General features: G+C 43.6%; 1 protein-coding gene across 1 annotated transcript; it reads left to right on the forward strand.

The window, feature by feature from the left end:
• Positions 1 to 231: 231 nt before the first annotated feature.
• Positions 232 to 17581, forward strand: LOC306747944 (hyccin 2; the record flags this gene model as incomplete). The annotated part of the gene is made up of 11 exons (XM_079231051.1): positions 232 to 282; positions 2054 to 2155; positions 3197 to 3376; positions 5288 to 5368; positions 7447 to 7562; positions 9330 to 9425; positions 10164 to 10280; positions 12594 to 12681; positions 12876 to 13032; positions 13734 to 13910; positions 16896 to 17581. The coding sequence occupies 11 exons, from the start codon at positions 232 to 234 to the stop codon at positions 17579 to 17581; spliced, it is 1851 nt and encodes a 616-aa protein (XP_079087177.1).
• Between the last annotated feature and the right edge of the window lie 3275 nt (positions 17582 to 20856).

Consider the following 20856-nt stretch of genomic DNA (forward strand, 5'->3'; position numbering starts at 1 on the left):
CTGTCATTGCAAGCACATATGGAAGTGGAGTGAGTACTCACTGCTCTCCTCGTTCTCTCCCTCTAACCATCGTCTGCATGGCTTCTCTTCCACTCTGACCCGCCCATGTCTCCTCCTATCTCACAATCTCTGTTGTTCTTCTCCTTCTCTATCTCCATCTCCCCTCTCTCTTCCTGTCTTCTGTCGTTTTCCATCTCCTCCAGGCAGCCAAGGGGGGGGTCTCTGAGGAAGATGCTGAGTTCAGAGCGCGGTGCTGTCGAAGAATGGCTCTCAGAATTCAAGGTAAAAGGCCCTCCTCTCCTCTGTTGTCCATCATGGCTCATGTCAATGAAATGTTCTCCTTAAGGTCATCCTTTTTTCATTTTTTTTAACTGTGATGAAAGTGTGTTGAGTGTGGACGTTTGTGCATATCACCACTTCAGCATTTCAGTGCTTTCTAAATTGTTACTAATTTCAGTAAATGCAAGTGAGAACTGGCATGTAGGACAGTGAAGACTCAGGGTCAGCTCTACTTTCCTCAGTGTGAGCTGAACTCTCTCACAGAAGAGATGCACTTCATGTGATTACATTACATGATCAGTATCGTCATGCTTTCATTGAAACTTGTATGAGAAGTCAAAGGTATGCGTTACAAACACAGGCAGTCATTCAGATCAGATTATCCCTTAGTTTCCAAACTACAACAACTGTGCAAGCCTTGATGTTGCCACCATTACAGCTTCACAATGTTCTCTCGGGTGCGAAAAGCTGATGAAAAAGACTAAAAATTGCGAATTGGTCAACTTCACAAACCCATACCTGAAACTCAAACATTCTAAATTGATGACAATAGTTTTCCTGCTCTTGGTTGTTTTGCTTTGGATTTTTTACTTGCGTTTATTTAAACATGAGGAAGTGCAGCACTCCGACTGACACAGACCTAACACCAGTGACTACTACGGTGTCTTTACTCACAGATCTATTTTTGACACACAATTTTCACACGCGCGCGCACACACACACACACATTCATTTATTTTAATTTTATTATATATATATATATATATATATAAAAAAAATGGTATTGTTTCCCTTGTGTTGCATACATTCAATAAAACGAATGGAGCACAGCAGCAAACTGTTATAATCTGTTACTTTACTTTACAATATTGGAAATGTGGCTGCTTGAAGATGTACCGTTTCTAAAACTCGGGTAAACATGACAACATGGTCAGGGCCACTGTAATTAACATTGTTTTAATAATCTGTATGAGATCTAAGGAAAACAAAAAGAAGACGTGCTAAAATGAAGGAATGCAGCAGAGAAAGCACTAAATTGTGAAAGAGAGAAAAAGAGGGAGTATGATGAATAGTGAGGGAGATGGATTGGTATGACTCATTGTGTGAGTTGGTGCAGACCAGGCACATTGTGTTCTGTCCTCAAAATGACCATACTTAGGCTGTTAGGAGAAGATTTCTCTGCCTTCTGTCATCTGCAGACTAACAGTCTTGACCATTTAAAGAATTTCACCACAGGCTATTCTGAGCCTGTCAGATATCATCACTCTGACATTTAGTCCCTTGAAGAAAGTTATTTTGTGATTCCTTTTCATGAGTTGTATCCACCTTCAATTAGCCTGCCTCATTGAATTGCTCGGTCAGGGATTTTTTATTAACACTACCCAAGAGAAAAGGCTTTTTTCATCAAGACTTTTTGACATGGAACTGTAGGAAAAAATGTGAAATACACAATTAATGATGACCGAATTCAGTTCAGCAGTTTCAGGGTCCCGGTATTGGGCCTGCTAGCTCACTGTCCGAGCCATTTTCAATGTTATTGGGAACACCTTTGATTTTTCTGCTGTGGGGAAAAAGGCGTCGAGGTGGAAATGTGTGCCATTCGGGTGTGGGTCATAGATCTAGGTGGGGAGAATTATTATAACTAATATAGCATGAGGTTTAGAATAGACTTCCAATAGATGCAAATTATGATATTTTTGGGCAGCTGCTGGTGAGAAAAAAAGGTATGTGTCAGACAACTACTCTACTACATTTTTCTCTCTCCTCGCTCCAGTCCTTACCAGAAACCCGCATCCCCAGCTACGCCGGCAGCCTCCATCTAAAGAAGTCCTTGGTGCCAGCTCTCTACAGAGTCATCCAGGACCCCAACAATGAGGTGAGAGGGCACAGAGAGACTCCCAAGTATGGCTGTTTTTAGCTCTGTTGCTTGTGACTCATATAAAGTTGTCCTAGTTGACAGTGAGCAAGACCCTGACACACAACTGGGTCTTCGAGCTACACATGCACATTAAAACACGAGCGCACAAGTATGATGGACGGGTGCTTGATGCCAGCCGCTCTACATGTGAGATGGCACAGTGTGTTCTCTAGGCACACACACTCTGACAGACTGGAACATCTGCTGCTCATACTGAAAAGATGCATGTATAATCAAAGATAGAAACACAGATGCATTATATACACAGACTTGGTCACGAACAGAGTTTAACATTAAGTGTGCTGCAACACACAAACCTAATCACAGGACCTAATGACAATGTTTGAGCAAAGGCCTGAGGCACTCATTGAGACGGGACTTTAATTTCACCCTAATGATAGAGTTGGTGCCTCCAATTCGCTTCATCCCCCCTTTTCACTCTTCTATGGTTGAATTTGGGTGTCAAGCAACCAGGGATCTAAATTCCATTAGGGTTGTCAATCTGCCTGCATAATCCCATTAGTTTTTTGCTGATGACATGGAGGGCCAAATGCTTTGCCAAATTCATTAATGAGTTGCCGCTTATTTCAGGGGCAGCCACAGTCCAGTACACAAACACAAAAACACACGGGCGCACACTTCACTGACCCCCGAACAGTATAAACACATTGGCTCAGCTACCGACTCCCCTGAGAGTTTATCTGACCAGACTTCCATTGTAGTGATGTATCCCCTCCGCTCCACTATTGATGTGCAGCAAAACTTTCCCTTCATCTATCCGAAAGTATATAGTCAGGATAACATTCATTCATGTTTTGAAGCAAAGACACTGTCTCAATGTGTTTTATGTTATTCAGTAGACCGGGCAGGTTATTTAAATTTTTGCTATCACCATAGGCATACCATACGTTCATGTTAAATTGATGAACATTTTATTTCCACTTGGGTCTCAGACCTTTACTTATTTGCATTTACTTCTACCCACCTCTCTCTATCCAGCTGCTGGAGCCTGTCTGCCACCAACTGTTCGAGCTGTACCGGAGCTCTGAAGAACGCCTGCGGCGCTTCACGCTGCAGTTCCTGCCCGAGCTGGTGTGGGTATATCTGCGCGTCACAGCCAGCAGGGATCGCCAGAGCAACGGGTGCATTGAGGCCCTCCTCCTGGGCATCTATAACCTGGTGGGTGTCTGTAGTGTGACTTGAGGGGGTAAAGGCAAGACCTTGTACAATATGTACATTTGAGGCAATCAATTTTCACATGCTGGCTTTGATGTACATTTTTGTGAGCCATTTTGCATATCCAATCAAAGTATGTATTTGGTTACTAAGAGGAATGTAAAAAAACAACTGTAAGGTGGCTACAGACAAGGAGCTAATATTCAACAGAACAAATGATCAGTAAATAATAACAAAATGAGTATTGTTCCAACTGCCCTAGTGGATAATTGTCCTTTACATGGAATGTGTGTGCTGATGTGACTGCAAACATCATCCAGGTAAAGTATCCTTTCGGGAAACTTTAAGTCCATGCAGCTTGAGGAATGTTGCCCTGTATCTGACCCTGACACCATTGTTATCACCATCATTATGGCAATGACCAGCAGGGATGGCCTCAGTATCCAAATTCCTGCAGTTGAACTTTGCTCTTCAAACACATGATGCGATAATTGGCTAACCAGGATGGTGTGGTTGTATCGCTACATCACTGTCCGTCAACAAAGACAGACTCAACTCTGTCCAGAGCTCATTACACTTGTACATGATTCATTAAGAGCCTCAGTATCATACTGTGAGGACAGCCTAATAGTGTACATATTTTCTTACTGATCAATATTAATGAATATAGGTAGTTATGATATCTGTAGAGTAAAGGCTGTGCTTTTCTTTGAAACACATCTGATGACATTTGTTTCTACAACCGTGATGATGGCTAGGTGACTGCCTGCACCAAAACTTGCATATGCAAATCCCTGGTTATCGTTGAGACCAAATACAGGTAGAACAATGGTGAGGCTGTACATCTGTTGACATTAAAGACGATCTACAGGGAAAGCCCTGGTTAATGGATAGACCCAGGATAGATTGCATCACCAGGAAACACCCTTGGGGAAATAGCCTAAGAGCTTGAGATATCAATAGAAATGGCTCCATGTCAGCCAGCACTGCTAAAGGTATAACCATGCATAATTTATTCCTCTGCCTATAACACACGCACACACTGTACATGCTCATAGACCTCTCTCATTGATGACTGAGCTCTGATAAACAGCTTTGCTCTCAGCAGTGCCATCAGATATTCAGAGATATACTGTGAGGCAGTGAAGGAGAGGACAAGGCCTGAACCGATTGTACACCCGGGGAGAATGGGAGATGAAAGGATAAAGCCCCTTTTGGTGCCACATTCCAAAACCTAGATTATGGATGCTTGGACTGGTGGATTGATATGTTGTGTTTGTTGTTCAACATTACTTACACTCAGCCAGGATATAAAAAGCTGACCACTTTGATCAGCACATGTGGAAAAAGAATGGCAGTAAAAGCACATGTATCCATATTTAAGGATATTTTCTATATGATGTAGAATATAATTCCCCCAGCATGCACACCTCCCATAAATTATACAGATAAAACGGAGGAAAGTTGTACACTCAAAGAAAACATTGAATACCACTATGCCTCTTATTTAGTTAACAATGCCTATTGTGCTGGCTAACTCCACACCACTTGAATCCTCCTCAGCTGCAGATAATTGGTTTACAGAGCAGAGTAGGAATATCAACCGCTTTCTGCCAAATGAAGAATGCTCAACTCAACGTCTCTCTGGTTGTAATCATCATTGTTTTGACCAAGGTTGTGACTGGTGGAGATAATCAGGTGTCACTACTAGAAATGGTCGTCATTTTTGTGCACCACAGTGTGAAATTGGAGTTGAGAAGTGTGGCAGGGACATTTAATCTGTCAGTCGGCTGTATGCTGCTAAATGCGTTCCCTGTGACTTATCTGGGTTAAGGTTATGGAGGTATAAATTAACTTTTATTATAAATGACACTGCTTTTCTGTCTCTTTCCCCCCCTCTCTTTGGTTTTGCAGGAGATCGTGGACAAAGATGGCAACAGCAAGCTCCTCTCCTTCACAATCCCATCTCTGTCCAAACCATCGGTATATCACGAGGTAGGGCTCTTTTCTGTACCATCTACCTCTCTTCTCAGTGTACGTTGTGGTGGAGGGCGCTTCGGCTGCTTCTGTCTCTTCCTCTCTGTTTTTGCCTTTAGAGACTTTATATAACTGGCTTTTTGGACGATGACACCTCCTCAGTGTCCCAACGCTACAGGAGGTCAATTTGCATTAAGCTCACCTCCAGGGCATATCCATCTGTGCGTTTCAAGGTGTCAGTGTGTTTCTGACACCGGAACTGGGGGGGAGGGGGTTTCCACACAGTTACTTCTGTCACTTTGTGTGTCCTTCTCTATGACGGCCGGCTTTTCACCCTGCCTGCGAGTGTTTCCGTTTTGTTTTGAAGTTCCTCTCTGCCAGAGTTTCTTTTCCTAGTTTCTGTGTCTAACTTTGAAAACATTCAGCTTAAAGTTTGGGCAGGCCAGGAATAAATCCTTTACAGTTTGAACTTATACTGAAACTTTTCTCTTTCGTTTGAAATGAGGGGACTTTTAACTTTAGTTTTCAGCCCTCATTTATTCAGTTTTAGTTACTCTCTGTCGTGGTGGGTTTGTGCAAACTCCCCAACTTCTGACCTGACTGCTAAAACAGGGAACAGTATTGACTATTGTGTTGAACTGGAGTCCATGAGGTGTTTTAACAGGACATGCTGAACTAGGACTATTTACTGAGGGCAGAAAGAAGCAGTGTGTCTTGTTGGCCAGTTTTATTTTCCTGCGACCCAAAGGGAGCGGAACCACGATCTTTTCCAATACCTGACACACTGGGTTTGTTGCCTGAACCTAAGGAGATATTTGACAGAACAGGCTTATACTGTGTGCAGTATATTTTCATACAGTTTGACGGCCCTTAGTGTGTGTGTGTGTGTGTGTGTTAGTGAGTGTTGATGAGACTACAGCATGTGCTGAGGGCAATTTATTGCTGTAATTACAAGCTTCAGAGGCTCTTTCCTCCACGCTGTGAGAATGGAAAAATCATAGAGAGGGGGGGGTTGTGTCGTGAATCACAACAGCCTATGATGCTTGCATCACAGGCTGTAGTACGGCTCCACACATCACGGGGCCTCATCCCCGGGCCTCCAGCATTAGCATACACTCTAGCCTCTCTTTGTGTGTTCATCCATCCTCCCCTCCTTCTCTTCTCAGAACCGCCCAAGAGACACAGAATATCAATTCAATTTAAGAGTTACTTTTGCTCTGCGCACCATCAGGATATAGTGGCCTCGTGATATTTTCTCCGCTAAACATAAATCAGTCATTGGTTTCTTTTTTCACCACTTCCTCTTTCTATTTTATGACCGAAAGAGATGATTTAAGATGAATTTACCATATCAACAAGGTTTGCTAGGAATGTGTCTGATTGCTCTAAATTGACTCAATGTCGGACAAAAAGTGTAGTATGCTCTACATACCTGTTGCCTTTTAATTATGTAATAAAATCAGAATTTTATAAAAAAAGAGCCAGAGAATCAGAAGATTACAGGTTTTAAAATTAAAAACGCCAGGAAATTGTTTGGCAGAAGTGGTAAGTCATCAGGTTGCTGACGATTATCATCTCATGATCAGCTCAGTGCTGCTTAGGTGCCTGACTAAAGGTATGAATAAAGGTATCTCATTTGATGTGTGAAGAGGTTCATGTTTAATTTTGAGTATAAAACACTGGAGGAAACCCTGACCCGTCAGTATAGGTGTGCAGAAATAGAAACATGGATTTATTAGTTGAAGGGAACTAGTGCAGAAATTCTGTTGCGTGAAGGACTTTTTAGAAACTTTTAATGGAGTCGTTGTACAGTCGGCAATCTATCAAATAAAATTGGAAACGAATCCCAAATTTGGAAAATGAAAGGAGTGCTGCCAGCAAATTCAGTCAGAGGTGAGAGTTTGGCAGAGGTCCAGTAGTAATATCGTGCCACTGTAATAAAGTCTGACCATTTATCACAGCACAGGAAATGCCCAGTTTGTCACTCGACAACGTGAAGGGTACAGCGGCTTGTTTGCAACATCATCACTGCCAGTTTACTAGCATGGAGTAAGCCGCCAAAGTGTTGAATTAACTTTGTTTTCTTTTGTGTGTAGCCTTCTAGCCTGGGGTCCATGGCATTGACAGAGGGGGCCCTCTGTCAACATGACTTGATCAGAGTGGTGTACAGCGGCCTACACCCACAGAGAGAGACCTTCACAGCTCAGAACAGGTACCACTCTGACTCCACCAGCTGTTCACAGAGAGGCAATAATCGGAGACGCAGAGACGTCACAAAAGAGATTACATTTCTGCAGCTTAGAGAAGTTGTGTTCAGTCTATCGTACTGAATAACTTACCGGAGGGTGACACCTTTGGATACAGGGAAATGGCAGCGCTCAAGGCCTGTCAGCCTCCGTTAACACAGGTGGCACTACCAGACTGTCATCATTCTCTTACTTATTTTATTGTTGCTTTCACCTCACATCTCATCCTTTCCTTTTCCTTTCCCATAATGTGAATGATACCTTTTGAGATGATCAGAGCTTCACCCTCGACGCTCATTCAGCCAGACTCGGCAGGCCTGAAAGCTTTTTTGGCTCTCCCATTTCCTCTGCTTCTGTGGATGAATGATAATCTCAGCATAGTAATGAAGCATACTGAAGCCCTGCCTGAGATGGGTCTGCTGTTTGCAGGGACACATGCGCAGAGACGCACACATCGGCAGCTCTGACACTTCGGATGTACAGTATAAGAGCAGCACGGATAGCAATGTGGTGCTTGGCCATGATGAACATCGAGCGTCATAAATATAGTGAATGGATTTCAGCAGGGCCAAGCCTCATAGCTTATCTGGAAACCCATTTGTGTGCCTGAGCCGGAGGTAGTGTTTATGAGAAGAAAGCCCGAAGCTCCCAAGAGGTGCCGGCTCACTCCGACGGATGATATATAACCAGGACATTTACCTCCCCCAGCGCACAGTCAATTATGGCCCTTACACTCGAAGTCCTCCTCCTGGTTGTCCACCATCCACACACACACACACACACACACACACACACACACACACACACACACACACACACACACACACACACACACACACACACACACACACACACACACACACACACACACACACACACACACACACACACACACACACACACACACACACACACACACACACACACACACACACACTAAAACGCACATGCACCAAATAGGAATGCACAATGCTGATATTTGTACTGATCTGAAAATGTATCATTTCAAGTAGATAGTTTCATCTCAATACCACCATTTATTTTTTCACCAGAAATATGATGCCATACACACATCTCTAAACAATGCACTGCTCTCAAGTATATTGAGTCTGTCAAAAGAGATGATCACAAATCACTTCAACTCAAATGTAATATTTAATTGTTGCTTTACATTTACCCTAACCCCATCACATTTGTATAGAAATGGCCTATTCTGGGTTTAAAAAGGGCACACTTATAATTAACAGTCGAATCATACCTATTCATTGCAATATGTCAGACATAATTTGGATGTCAATTCCAGTATCAATGACTGCCTTCTGGACAAATATTGCATCAATTAACTATATTATCACTCACCCTGCGTTTGGCCTGACTCTACACCACTGACATGGTGTGTGTTGAGAGTCTTGGGGTGATTACTGCAGTATAGTGGGATATGTGTGCATCTACATTCAGTACAGTAGTTCACAATGGACAAAACTGCTGAGGGAAGGCGTTTGCTTAACAGACTATTTTACAGTTCATAGTTCATAAATTGCTTCAGCAGCTCAACATAATTGTCTACAGCAAAGGTGTCACAAAACTTGTTGGATGGACTGGGGTTTAGCTGAAATCAGGTTAAAACTGAAGCTGAAGTTTCACATGATGATGCTTTCCCTTTAAATTAGTTAGTTTGAACCATAATAAAGGTCGATTACAGTGTTTGATTCATACTTTTTTTCTGTTTGCAGGTTTGAAGTGCTGTGTTTCCTCCTGCTCTCCTACAACTCTGCTGTGGTGTACATGCCCCTATCTTCCTATCAGTCGGTCTGCAGAATGAGCTCACGGTGAGGAAAACCATGCGTCTTTAAAAAAAAAAACACATCACCAACAGTGTTGTCCTTTCTGCACCTAATTAGTGACCACCATCTCCTCTTCCTCCTCCATTATTTGCTCTACTGAACTGAGCGATAAGTCACCTCCCCTACCCTGTAGCCATACACTGTCCTGGTTGCAGGGCCATTTGATAAGTAGGATTTCATTAGGGCTCAGTTGAAAGGCCAGATGAAAGCATCACTGCTGGATACCTGTCTGAGTCTGTCCGTCTGGGAAACATTGAGATTCCCGGGAGTTAAGAGAAAGGATCAATGCGGAATTTACAATATGAGGCTCTGTAGTGGAGCCGCCGCCCGGTGATTGTTCCACCGAAGCACGCAGACTGTTCAGGATATAAAGACTTCCCGACTGTGCCGGAGCAGTCAGACAATGCCTGAAGCAAGCTCGGTCTAGACAGACGGCAAACTGTGACTGTGAAGCTCTCGGGGCACGGCGCACAATGCTCAGTGTTTGAGTTTAGCCTCAATGTGTAGACCCCAAACACTCCGTCATCTAACCTGACCTCTACAAGTGTAAATGTGTCTCCTCTTGCTCACTGTTTGATGCGTTTGCTCTTTTTGTAGTTTATTCTGGAAGTGACTGATGATCTCTTTTTTAGTTTTTTTCTCATCAAGGCTCATCTGATCTGTGCTGCCTCTCTTTGCTGTATCCCTCCCCTTGCTTACGTGTATGTGTGTTCTCCCTTTCAGGCTGTGTGTATGTGGCTTCCCCCGACAGCAGCAGAAGCTCTGGAGGGAACCGTGCAACCGCGTGCTGCTGGACCCCGAGTTCATGGTGCAGATGCTGACTGCCGTTTATCACGCCATGTATGTATTTGTAAAGCTGCATTTCCTGATAGTTGAGTCCAACTTGTTAACCAACATTTGCTCATTTACACATCCAGCACTTACGGAGCAACATTATAATTGATTTAGAGTTGTGTTTAGGACCACATGATGGATACAAGTAGAATTTTCCATCTCTGTTAGCTCTGCTTTACTAACTCTTGAGGGAGATATCTGCCTCTTTTAGCTGCTAAATGTTCCACTATGTTCACTAGCGATCCACTAACTGTCTGCCTGCTGTTTGGTGCCAAGTATGTCGTCTACAGTGGGGTTCTATTGTTCTTTTTAGAGCTTTTTCTATTAAATAAAACGCTGCCTGCTGCACCCAAAATCAGAATTTGGTTTATTTAATCAGGTTTAAATTTAATGTTATGGGAGCGGTGACATTGAAAGAAGTTGCAGCCAGACCGCTTAACAATGAGCTGTAAGATGCTATAAATCTCTGTTAAGCCGAACTGCAGATTCAAGTAATAATTCTCTGCAGGTTCATCGCTTCAAGCGACCCCTTTCAAATTGTCACATTCTTTTTCATTGTCATTTGATATATTGTTATTTAAACAATATCAATTATAGCTTTTCATCCATGTTCTTACACAATGCCACTCTTTATTGGAAGGTCATTGAATAGCACATAATTAGGAGGAACATAATCTTACCTTCAAAGATCTCTTCATGTACATGATGAGATCTAAGGCTGCTAGGGTCGTTTTGGTCTTAGTTGACTAAGACTTTAGTCAATTAGTCATTTTGTATGCTTTTTTCATGCTGACTGATTTATTTCCAAGAAACTTATGAGCACATCTCTGGTAAACGAAAGATTTAAGTTGGTGCTTTTGTTCGATTGTTTATGGAGAAACTCAGTTTTACAGATCTGTCGACTAAATCAACAAATCAATTTGTGTGCTAAGCATTTTTTGTAGCGGACAACCCTAATGAGTTCCTTTTTGAGCTACATAACACAATGTTTCTTATTTTTGTTATTGTGCCTCTGCGGGACATCACTAATGAGCCAAGTCTCTATTCTAGTTTGCTGCCGTCTACTGCAGAAAATCTCCGAACAACATATGCTCACACTCTACCAAGGATAGACACTCCCTACTGTACAGACTGATTACATCAGCAGTGCATTGTGTTTCATCCACTATGAGGACAGTCGTTGCAAAGCTGATTATGGCTCTTCGATGATAGCTCGTCCTCGTAGATGGATCCCCTGATATGTTCATGACTGGAATCACCACAGTTGAGGATGTTGGAGCAAGGGTGTGTGTGTGTGTGTGTGTGTGTGTGTGTGTGTGTGTGTGTGTGTGTGTGTGTGTGTGTGTGTGTGTGAGAGAAAATAATAGCCTTTTTAGTAATCCTGACCATGGGTCACCTTATTGCCAGCCTGAGCTCTCACATTCACCCTTAGCTGGAGCAGGAGATAAACACGCATTCACAGCACCGCAAAGGGACCTTGGCTCTCGTCATGGATACGAAAGGATTTAGGTTAATATGTCTGCTAATGCTACTGCACAGTAATACCACGTGGAGAGAGGGAGGAGGAGGAGGGGGGGTGAGAGGGGAGAGAGAGAGACACCCAGGGATATCAGAACAAATGGACACGCCAACTTTTATTGTGATTATCAGGTTTAAAATGTATTCTGGACCAATTTTCCAGCCCTCACAACATCAGAGTCTGTTTTTACTTGCCCATTCATTCCATCCGTTTCATCTTGAGTCTAAAGGGGAACTCATGCATTTGTCCAGATCAAAGACAGTTCAGCCGTACGGTTCTTTTTTAAATTATATTTTTAAATTGGTATTGTCTTTATTTCTGGTTGCTGTTCCTTTAATCACTCTTGATTGATTCCGAGGTTGTGGCACCTTATGCAAAGCTAAAGACGTCCCTCATCTATAGCAGAGTGCCAGTTGATGAAGACAAAGATTTACCTCTACATGCCCTTATGTTCATTCTTTATTCACACTATTTGCATATATTTTGAACTCATGGACCACACAAATTAGCAGTTTTAACAGTTTCATTATTTTTGTGAATGCCTTTTTGTGATTTTCACAGAATTTCCAAGGAATTAATGTGGTCCCTGTTAACAGTGAGGTATATTCACTCGGACTGGACCGCTTCTCCTTTCCTCCCTTCCTGAAGCTGCAGACATTACTAAATTACTAATAATAGTCCACAGGGATGTGACTCAGACATCAAGGCATCTTGTCAGACACTCGTGTTTACTTAAATAAGCTCACAACATGATGTTGTTAAATGTAGCCGTGCATGTGTTTGTGTTCTGTGACGTGTAGATACAATGGAGAGTGGGAGATGGGACGAGAAGCTCTGGAGGACATTCTGTACAGAGCCCAGCTGGAGCTTTACTCCCAGCCGATATTGGTAAGAAGTCAATTGCATAGTCTTCAACTGTTTCGTGAGCTTGAATCAAATACAAAACACTGTCGTAAAACAATGCTTCTGCCATGTTTTACACAAATCAGCGCAGGCCTTCTTAAAATCAGACTTCAAATGTTGTAAAAACAATCCTGCTTTAATTGTGTAACTGCTTATCGATCTGCATGTGTCATCTCCAGCTGGCGAATGCCATGAAGAACTCGCTGCCAGCGAGCGCTCCCGATGAGCCGCGGGGGCGCAAAGTGCTCCAGGTGGAGGTGACACCCACCATCAGCCGCATCTCTATCTCAGCCATCACTACTGCCTCCATACGACGCCACCGCTGGAAGAGAGAGGGTAAGACTGCAGCAGCCCTAGAAACGGGAAGACCTGCCATCATGACCGCAGCACACAGCGAAGTGAACCAGGCCTCAGTGCAGGAGAGATCACAGTAAATGTGACGGCACAGTAGATCCATTACAATACTCTTTTAAGTTGTATGCAAGAAAAAGCACCAGTATTCAGTTATGATTTAAGCTGTAAACTTACAAACTTTTTTTTTCCGATCAGTGAAATGCCACGATGGAACTATTTGGTATCTGCTGTTTGCCCACAGCAGTGAGAAGGAACCCTGCTTCTGTGTAAACCAGTCACACCATTAGCATCGTCCAAGTGGTGTTTCATGTCAGTTATTGTGTGTACTTGTAGTCATGTAGTCTCTGTGTTGTAGTGCTTCAGCCACTCGCTGCTCCTTATTGCTCTTTATTTGCTCGTCTTGCCTCTCAGGTGTGTGCTGACCTTTGTACCACCGGTAAACTTCATGGCTTGTAGTTTATGAGAAACCCAAGACGAAAATGGTGCCTGTAGATTCTACTGACTCCATTTTCCCCGGCAGACAAGCGATAAATGGGGCAGTTCATTTCACAAATATCATTGTGTTCTACAAGTGAATTTACAAACGACTGTTAGGCCTGCTGTGCCCATGCTGAGGCCCAAATCGGTTGAGGCTTGCTGCCACTAAAGACACACGTTTCCCCATCTGTGTTGTTGACTCCCAGATTGTTTTGACTACTCAACCGCACCAGAATTGAGCTTCATCGTCAATCCTCCTAGCCTCGCCCGGCACCACCACCATCACCACCCTCCTTGGGACCCCAGAGCCAAAGAGGAGAGAGAAGGGCGGCCTCACAGCCACCACAGCAGCAGCAGCGTCATTCCCCCGATCACATTTGAGGGTAGGGGACAGGGGCGGACACTCAGAGCAGAGAGGGTCTCGGGAGGAGGCGCCCCTCCGACCTGTATCCTCCCCACCATCCTCCTCCTCCCTCTCCTCCTACCCCTCCTCAACTTGAGGGCATTAACTGTGCCGTTCCTAATTTGGCTGCCTCTTCACTTCCCCAGAGTATACTAACTCATCCAGTCTATAAGACCCTCAGACAACAACCCTCATACTTTAGACCACTACTATTCTTCGTCTCAACAAAGGAAGAGTCGCCTATTCTGGGTTTGAAGGAAGTGCGGCTCGTGGCCATTTTGCATGGGCCTGTCATCATGTCATATATCCTCTCTCTTTCCTCATCATGCCTCCAATGTATTTTAGACTGCTGCCCTTGTCACTCACTGAGCATGTTAAGTGCCCAGCCTGCAGCTTGACCTTTTACTCCAGGCTTTTTCAACTCTCCATGTCTGATAATTGGTTTTATAGATTCTTTTCTTTTTTTTATAAAATACATCCGTTTTACAAAATTGGCTCAGAAGCACCCGCCATCTTGTTTCTGTTGTACTCCTCGAGGTGTTTGACAGCGCCACAAGTTTTGGGTCACGCAGGCCAGCAGAGTGCCTTCCATTTTGCGTTTCAGTCCGGCAGCTTTATTGTATGCAAAATGTGTGTTCTGCCGCGTTTCTTTTCCTCCGCTCAGTGAGTGGGAACGAGCCTCTCATCATGCATGTGCACGCTACAGCAAGCTTTAAAGAAAAGTCAAGTAAAACACGGAATCCTGGACCACAAACCTGCCGTAGGACAAGGTCAAGTGAGCGGACTGAACTTCGTCACGGTTTACAAATCCAATACTTTGAACTGCAAAGTCATACGACCCATTATGTCTCGTTTAATGTGTAGATATCCATGTGTGGTTGCTACATGTTCATTTTGAAACACCATTGAGATCCTTTTGACATGACCGAGGAGCAGCTCATTTCCTGGCTTTACGGTCAATGTCTGACTGAGTGCCACCCCATCTTCATGAAACTGAGTGTGGCTGGTGAAATAATCCTTAAAGTTGTTTCATTACATAGAAATCTGCTACCCAGTTAAGATAGAACTGTGATTATTGATCACTCGCTGTCTGTGTACAACTACTGGATATTCTGTTGCAGAAAGAAATACCTTCCTTATCACATGTCCTTTAGCTTGGGGCTGCGTTGCAGTGGCATTGAACATTACCAAACTGATGACTTTGCCTCTTTAATCCTGTTTACTACAATTTGCATTTACTTCACAACGTCAACCATTTTTTTCTTTGTATACGATACATTGATGATTAGAAGTACATCCTTCTTGGGGAAATTAAATTCCTTCTTGGAAGCCATTGGTTTACATTCATTTTACATGAAAATGAAAAATAATGTGCAGACTCAAGCTAGCTAAACATGTTCAGACTTACACTAGCTGCTCTAATAGTGAATATTTCATCACTTTTTGTTCTGCTACTGAGAAAATGGCAATTTTATAAAAACTCTCACTATTGGTGTGTTTAAGGATGTATGGATCTTTTAATTTTGTTAATTTGGCTGCCTAACATGTTTTTAATGCCCGATATGGCAGACCAACGCAGTGTTGATAATGTAGCCAAGGCTTTTTAACTTGAAGACTTGAACAAAGCAGCACGTTTTGAGTTTTGGACATGCTGCTTCGTTATGTGCTTCAGACAATATCTCTCTCAAGCACATGTCAGGCTCTGCAGACTGATTTTATATGAACTAATTTTGGAGCCATGACCAGAAACCAATAGCAAGCATATTTAGTAAATGAGTTGCACAAATAAGCAAACTGTAGTTACAAGGCTAAAACATCAGAAACAATTCTTTAATTGCGAGGCTTTGAGGAACTTTGAGCTCTTCATCTGGCATTGGGTTAACTCATAATGGCTTGCAGACTGGCCCATTTAGTCTTGTGGGCTGTCAGCTCTTCCTGGAGTGCTATTGATCTGATGAGGTGTGCGGACTCGCCTCAGTGCTCTCCGCAGATTGGCAGGCTCGACTCGGCCGGCTGACCATCTGATCGCTGGGCCGTCGCTGCAGGATGAACGAGGGATGGGGCGGGAGAGCATGGGTCTTCTCCTCATGTTATGTGCATGTCAGTCCAGACCTTTTCTTCTCGGTTTCTCCATTTCTTTTCTGGTGATGCCTGCGGTTCCCTGTCGTCCAATTTTGCTTGTCCCAACGGTGCATGACGGAGACAGACGGTTGATCCTCTGTCTCCTCTGACTAACAGGCTTTAGCCTGCATACTGTATGTCAATAACATGCTTTTTTCTAACTCAATTTATCATCTTTTTCCCTTTCAGCCTTCCAACAATGATGTCATAGATGGATTGTTAAATGTACAATTGTTTGGATGTCAATGTTGTGCTTGTTCTGTCAAATTATCAGTAAATATTCTCATCCAATATATTTTGAGTACGACACCTTTTGCTAGACACGCTCTGCTCTCTTATCCGGCAGGTTATTGAACTCTCACTTTTCCTAAACAAACAACTAGTCCGATTTTTAGTCGATCTGAATTACATCGGATGATCAAAGCTCAAGGCCATCGTGTCCTGAATTGACTTCTCCTTCTGTTTGGTGCATAATGTTGGAGCTAATGAAGTAGCCAGGTCTGTTAATTACTGTGTGTTAGTGGTAGCTTGCTAGAAGGCTAGTCATTCAGTCTGCTAATGTATAATACATTATTTATATACACTAAGCATTTTAATCCTATTGCTCAGATTAATCAGAGTTTGTTGCAGGCCTGCTCACATCATAATGAACAAGAAGCCTTTCTCTGGATTAAGATAAAATTGTCTAGATTCTCATTTTGGTGTGCTGTGTCAAGATTTTCTTAGAGTATTAAGGTCACATGTCTTGTTTATGGTCCGATTTTAAAATGTGTCAACATAACGTCAGTCGTCTGCCTTGCTCATCTTTCTTATTGTCTATCATGTTTTCATTCTGTCTGTTCAGATGCTGATGGGATGAGCGCCGGGGAAGATTCTTTCAACATCAACGACCCAGACGAGGGTTTCTCCTCCGGGGCGTCCAACAGCAGCCAGCCCAGCGGCACCAAGGCGGGCGGCAGCATGGGGCCGAGGGGCGGCAGCCTGAACAGCAGCAGCAGCAGCAGCATCAAGAAAGCCATCACAGCCCGGCTGTCTCGGGAGAAGGATCGGGAGAGAGATCGGGAGAGGGAGCGAGAGAAGGAGCTAGAGAAGGAGAGGGAGGCGGAAAAACAGGCAGATTTGGCAGCGGATCACCAGGCTGCTGTGAGGAGGCACCACCAGAGGCAGCAGTCGCCTCCAGCCAGCATCAACTTGGATGCCATCCACCTGAGCCCCATAAAGAAGCGCCTGAGCTTCCCTGTGGGGCCCACGTTGGTGCGGACTGGCAGCACCTCCTCCAGCAAGTCCTTTGACTGCATGAATTTCAACCTGAATGGAGATAATGGCGAGCGAGAGGAGGTGGTGGCGGGGGGCTCTGAAAAGGAAGGAATGCCTCCAGCAGGCGGCTCCCACCGCTACTCCACCATTAGCCTGCAGGAGGAGCACCTAATCAGGCCAGAGGACGCCCAGGACCTCCTGTCTCCTGGAGCTCCTCTCACCAAGCAGTCCCGCTCCCCCAGTTTCAACATGCAGATCATATCACAGGTCTAACAACACAGTGCAGGGCATGACACACACACACACACACACACACACACACACACACACACACACACACACACACACACACACACACACAGACACAAAATACCGGTTCATAACACTCATGCAGTTTTTCTCTGCAACTTTTAACAATCCTATGACAACTTGTGTGTGTGTGCGTGTGTGTGTGTTAGTTTGTGCTCAAGAGTTGTGTCTCCACCCTTTTAACGTCTATTACAATCGTGACCTGCAGTCGTTGCTGGTGGGTTTAGCGTTACTGAAAATGCAACGAGAGAAAAGTAGTAAATGATGACTGCCCGCTGCTGTAAGTACAGTCCAGCATGTCGCTGCATCCCCGTCTGACCAAGCTGAGCATTCCACATAGAAACTTGCCTCAAAGGAAGGAAATGTTGAGAGAAGATGCGTAAGGATGACACGCTAGCTGTAGGGGATATATATAAATATATATGACATTTCAGAATTTTTTGTTCTTGACTGATCAGTCAGAAATGAATCAGCAATAAAACTTACCGTCGCTCATGTTTGAGAAGAGTGAGGATTATTGCTCTTTCTCTTCATTCCTTCCCCTTTCATTCCCGGGCTCACGTGCAATCGATCTTGCTGATTATCTTCCTTGTTAATTGTTGTTTTTAACGAGGCAGAAATGGTTTTAATGAATAAAAATCATTTTGAAATGTTTTTTTTTTTTGTTTTTATCACAATCCAAAGAAAGTAACATTTTGTTTTTCTTCACTTGTTTGACAGTGATTTGGCAAAAATCAGTCGGACCAAAGTGGTCCTCTAGTTTTTCAGCCCATGACCTTTTTTTTTATTTATTCTGTAATTATAATTTTCTCATTTTGATCTGTAAATTCAAACTCTTAAAAATGTTGCAAACTGAAATGTGGTTAGGGTTTGTCTGCCCCCAAGCTTTTAGCTGGACAAATCTGAGGAGAATCACTACTGTGCAGCTACAAGAGGAATGAGTTCATCTTGTGACTTGATTTAGTATCTGACGGTGAATCTTTGGGAAGAACTGGATTAAAACGGTTTTGCAAGTTTGGGTCCGAAGCTAAAAGGCAATGGCTGTATTTTATATTGGATTGTTATGATGGTTCAAACCATTTTGTGTGTGTGTGTGTGTGTGTGTGTGTGTGTGTGTGTGTGTGTGTGTGTGTGTTTTGTCATAACTGAGCCTGTGACGTCTTGCCTCCCGCAGGCTTGTATTAGTCACTGCGCATCAGCAGTCGCCGTGGCGATGGTCTCACGTTTTGTGCTCTGATTGGACGCTCATGAAACATTTTGTTCTACCTCATTGTGTGTTCACCCTGCCACTCAGACACTCGTCTCCCAATCAGACGCAGGAGTTAAAGACCCCATTAGGCTCGAACAGTTAGGGGGATTAAACCGTGGGGACCAAACTGCTTTCACACTAGAACTGTAATGACACTGTAGTGTGTGTGTGTGTGTGTGTGTGTGTGTGTGAGGAGTTGTGACTGAATGTCTCGGCCTTGCATTTCAGTTCAATCCCACCGCGCACTAAACCGAGCTGCAAAACAAGAACACGACTGTCTCCAGGATTTTCTGTCAAATATCAAACACCCACATCGGGATAAGCCTGATTATTTGAATTCCCTAGAAATGGCCGGCTTATATTCTTTTTTTTTTCTCTTTTTTTATGTAATGATTTTTGAAGTGCAATTTATTTTTGTTTTAAGCTCATATGCATGGCGTTGGAATCTCTGCTGTTAAATGCCTGCATCTGAGAACAGTGCTTGCTAGCCTTCTGTAGTGCTCCCTGCCCAGGCTGAGTGAAGTGAACATGCCGTGCTTGTCTGCATGTTTAGTGCCCTGCAAAGCACCGCTGCTTCAGATGTGTGAAACAGCCAGCGAGCCAAACCCAAGTCTCGTCCTCGTCTTTGCCAGATGTGCCAATACACATCCTGTCCTTAAGGAAATCATGTTTTGCTTGGGTGTCTTAACTTGAAATGCCTATTTTTCTTTCTGTTTACTGGTCTTATTTTAACGTTAAGAGACGAAAAAAAGGGATGTTTGGACGTATGGCTCAACGTGCCCTTAGATGCAGCTTCACCTTTTTTGCCATGTAGTCGCTTGTCACAGGTGTGTGCGTGTGTGTGTGTGACACACTCACTGTTTGCTGTTCACATGTAGAAGCGGTTATATTATGCGTCCGTGTACTGTAGATGTCCGCTGTTGTATTGCATTTCCCTCTGTCTTGCTCAAGTGCTGGTTTAAAAATGAGTGATTCATGTATATAAAAGTTATTTCCGTCAGCAGTGAAAATCCCACACAGTCGCGCTCCTGCTGTGCTGGAAACCTTCTCGGCTGCTGCTCCTGGTCCCGAGTGAGTCCTGTCCTGCGCTTTAGCCTTAAACATTTCAGGCCAAAAAGCCTCGGCTCTTTGGACTCGCATGCTCCTCCTCCTCCTCCCGCTGGACTGGACTGTGGAGGAAGAAGAGAGGAGTGCAGCTGCAGTTCCCACTCGCCCGGTCCGTCTGCTGTCATCCCTGTGCTGTGTGGCTCACAACGAGCCGTGTTCCCATTTGCTGTCTTCTTGCCGTGAGTTGAGTGGCACCTTTTTTTTTGTTGTTGCTGTTTTTAAAACTGGTGTCGTGTTCATGCCCCTGACCAAGGTGACCAGCAGCCATGTTGGTACTGTGTGTGGACTTAGAGTAACGGATAGACAATTATTCCTCAGTGTCTGGTGTTATTTGCATGTGATCAGGGCGGGAAATGAACACCAGCCAGTGAATGTTGATACAACTCGACTGTGACTGGAAATGTTATCTGCTATTCATTTTAGTAGACTAATAGACTGAAGACAACTCCTCTTAAGGTCCACTTACATTTCAAAAAACGTCTCAGTATGGTAGTAAAAAGTTGTTCTTGGTCAGCCACTGTCGCTGGTGGACAAAGTTCATTTCCTGTCCTGCATGTGATAACTGTGGGCTTTGTTTTATGCACTTTAATCCATCCACCTCTCTCCTCATGATAGTTATTGAAATAATATATACATATATATTATATATGAGCAAATGTGTATACACTCAATGCAGGGTTTTAGTCTCTTTTAAAGTAGTACTTTTATGTGATGTCACATCCAACACAATGCTATTTTTGTTAAAGTCTAAGGGTACAGCTATTTATTTTTTTTTTCTTTTCAAAACCAAAAAAAAATGTTATGGGGGTCTGGAAGGTCTCAGGAGTTTATCAAAAAGCCACATTTAAAAAATGGCAGCACCAAAATTTCTGTTCTTAAAGTC

Source organism: Taurulus bubalis, assembly GCF_910589615.1.
Source record: "Taurulus bubalis genome assembly, chromosome: 15".
NCBI classification, from domain to species: Eukaryota; Metazoa; Chordata; class Actinopteri; order Perciformes; family Cottidae; genus Taurulus; species Taurulus bubalis.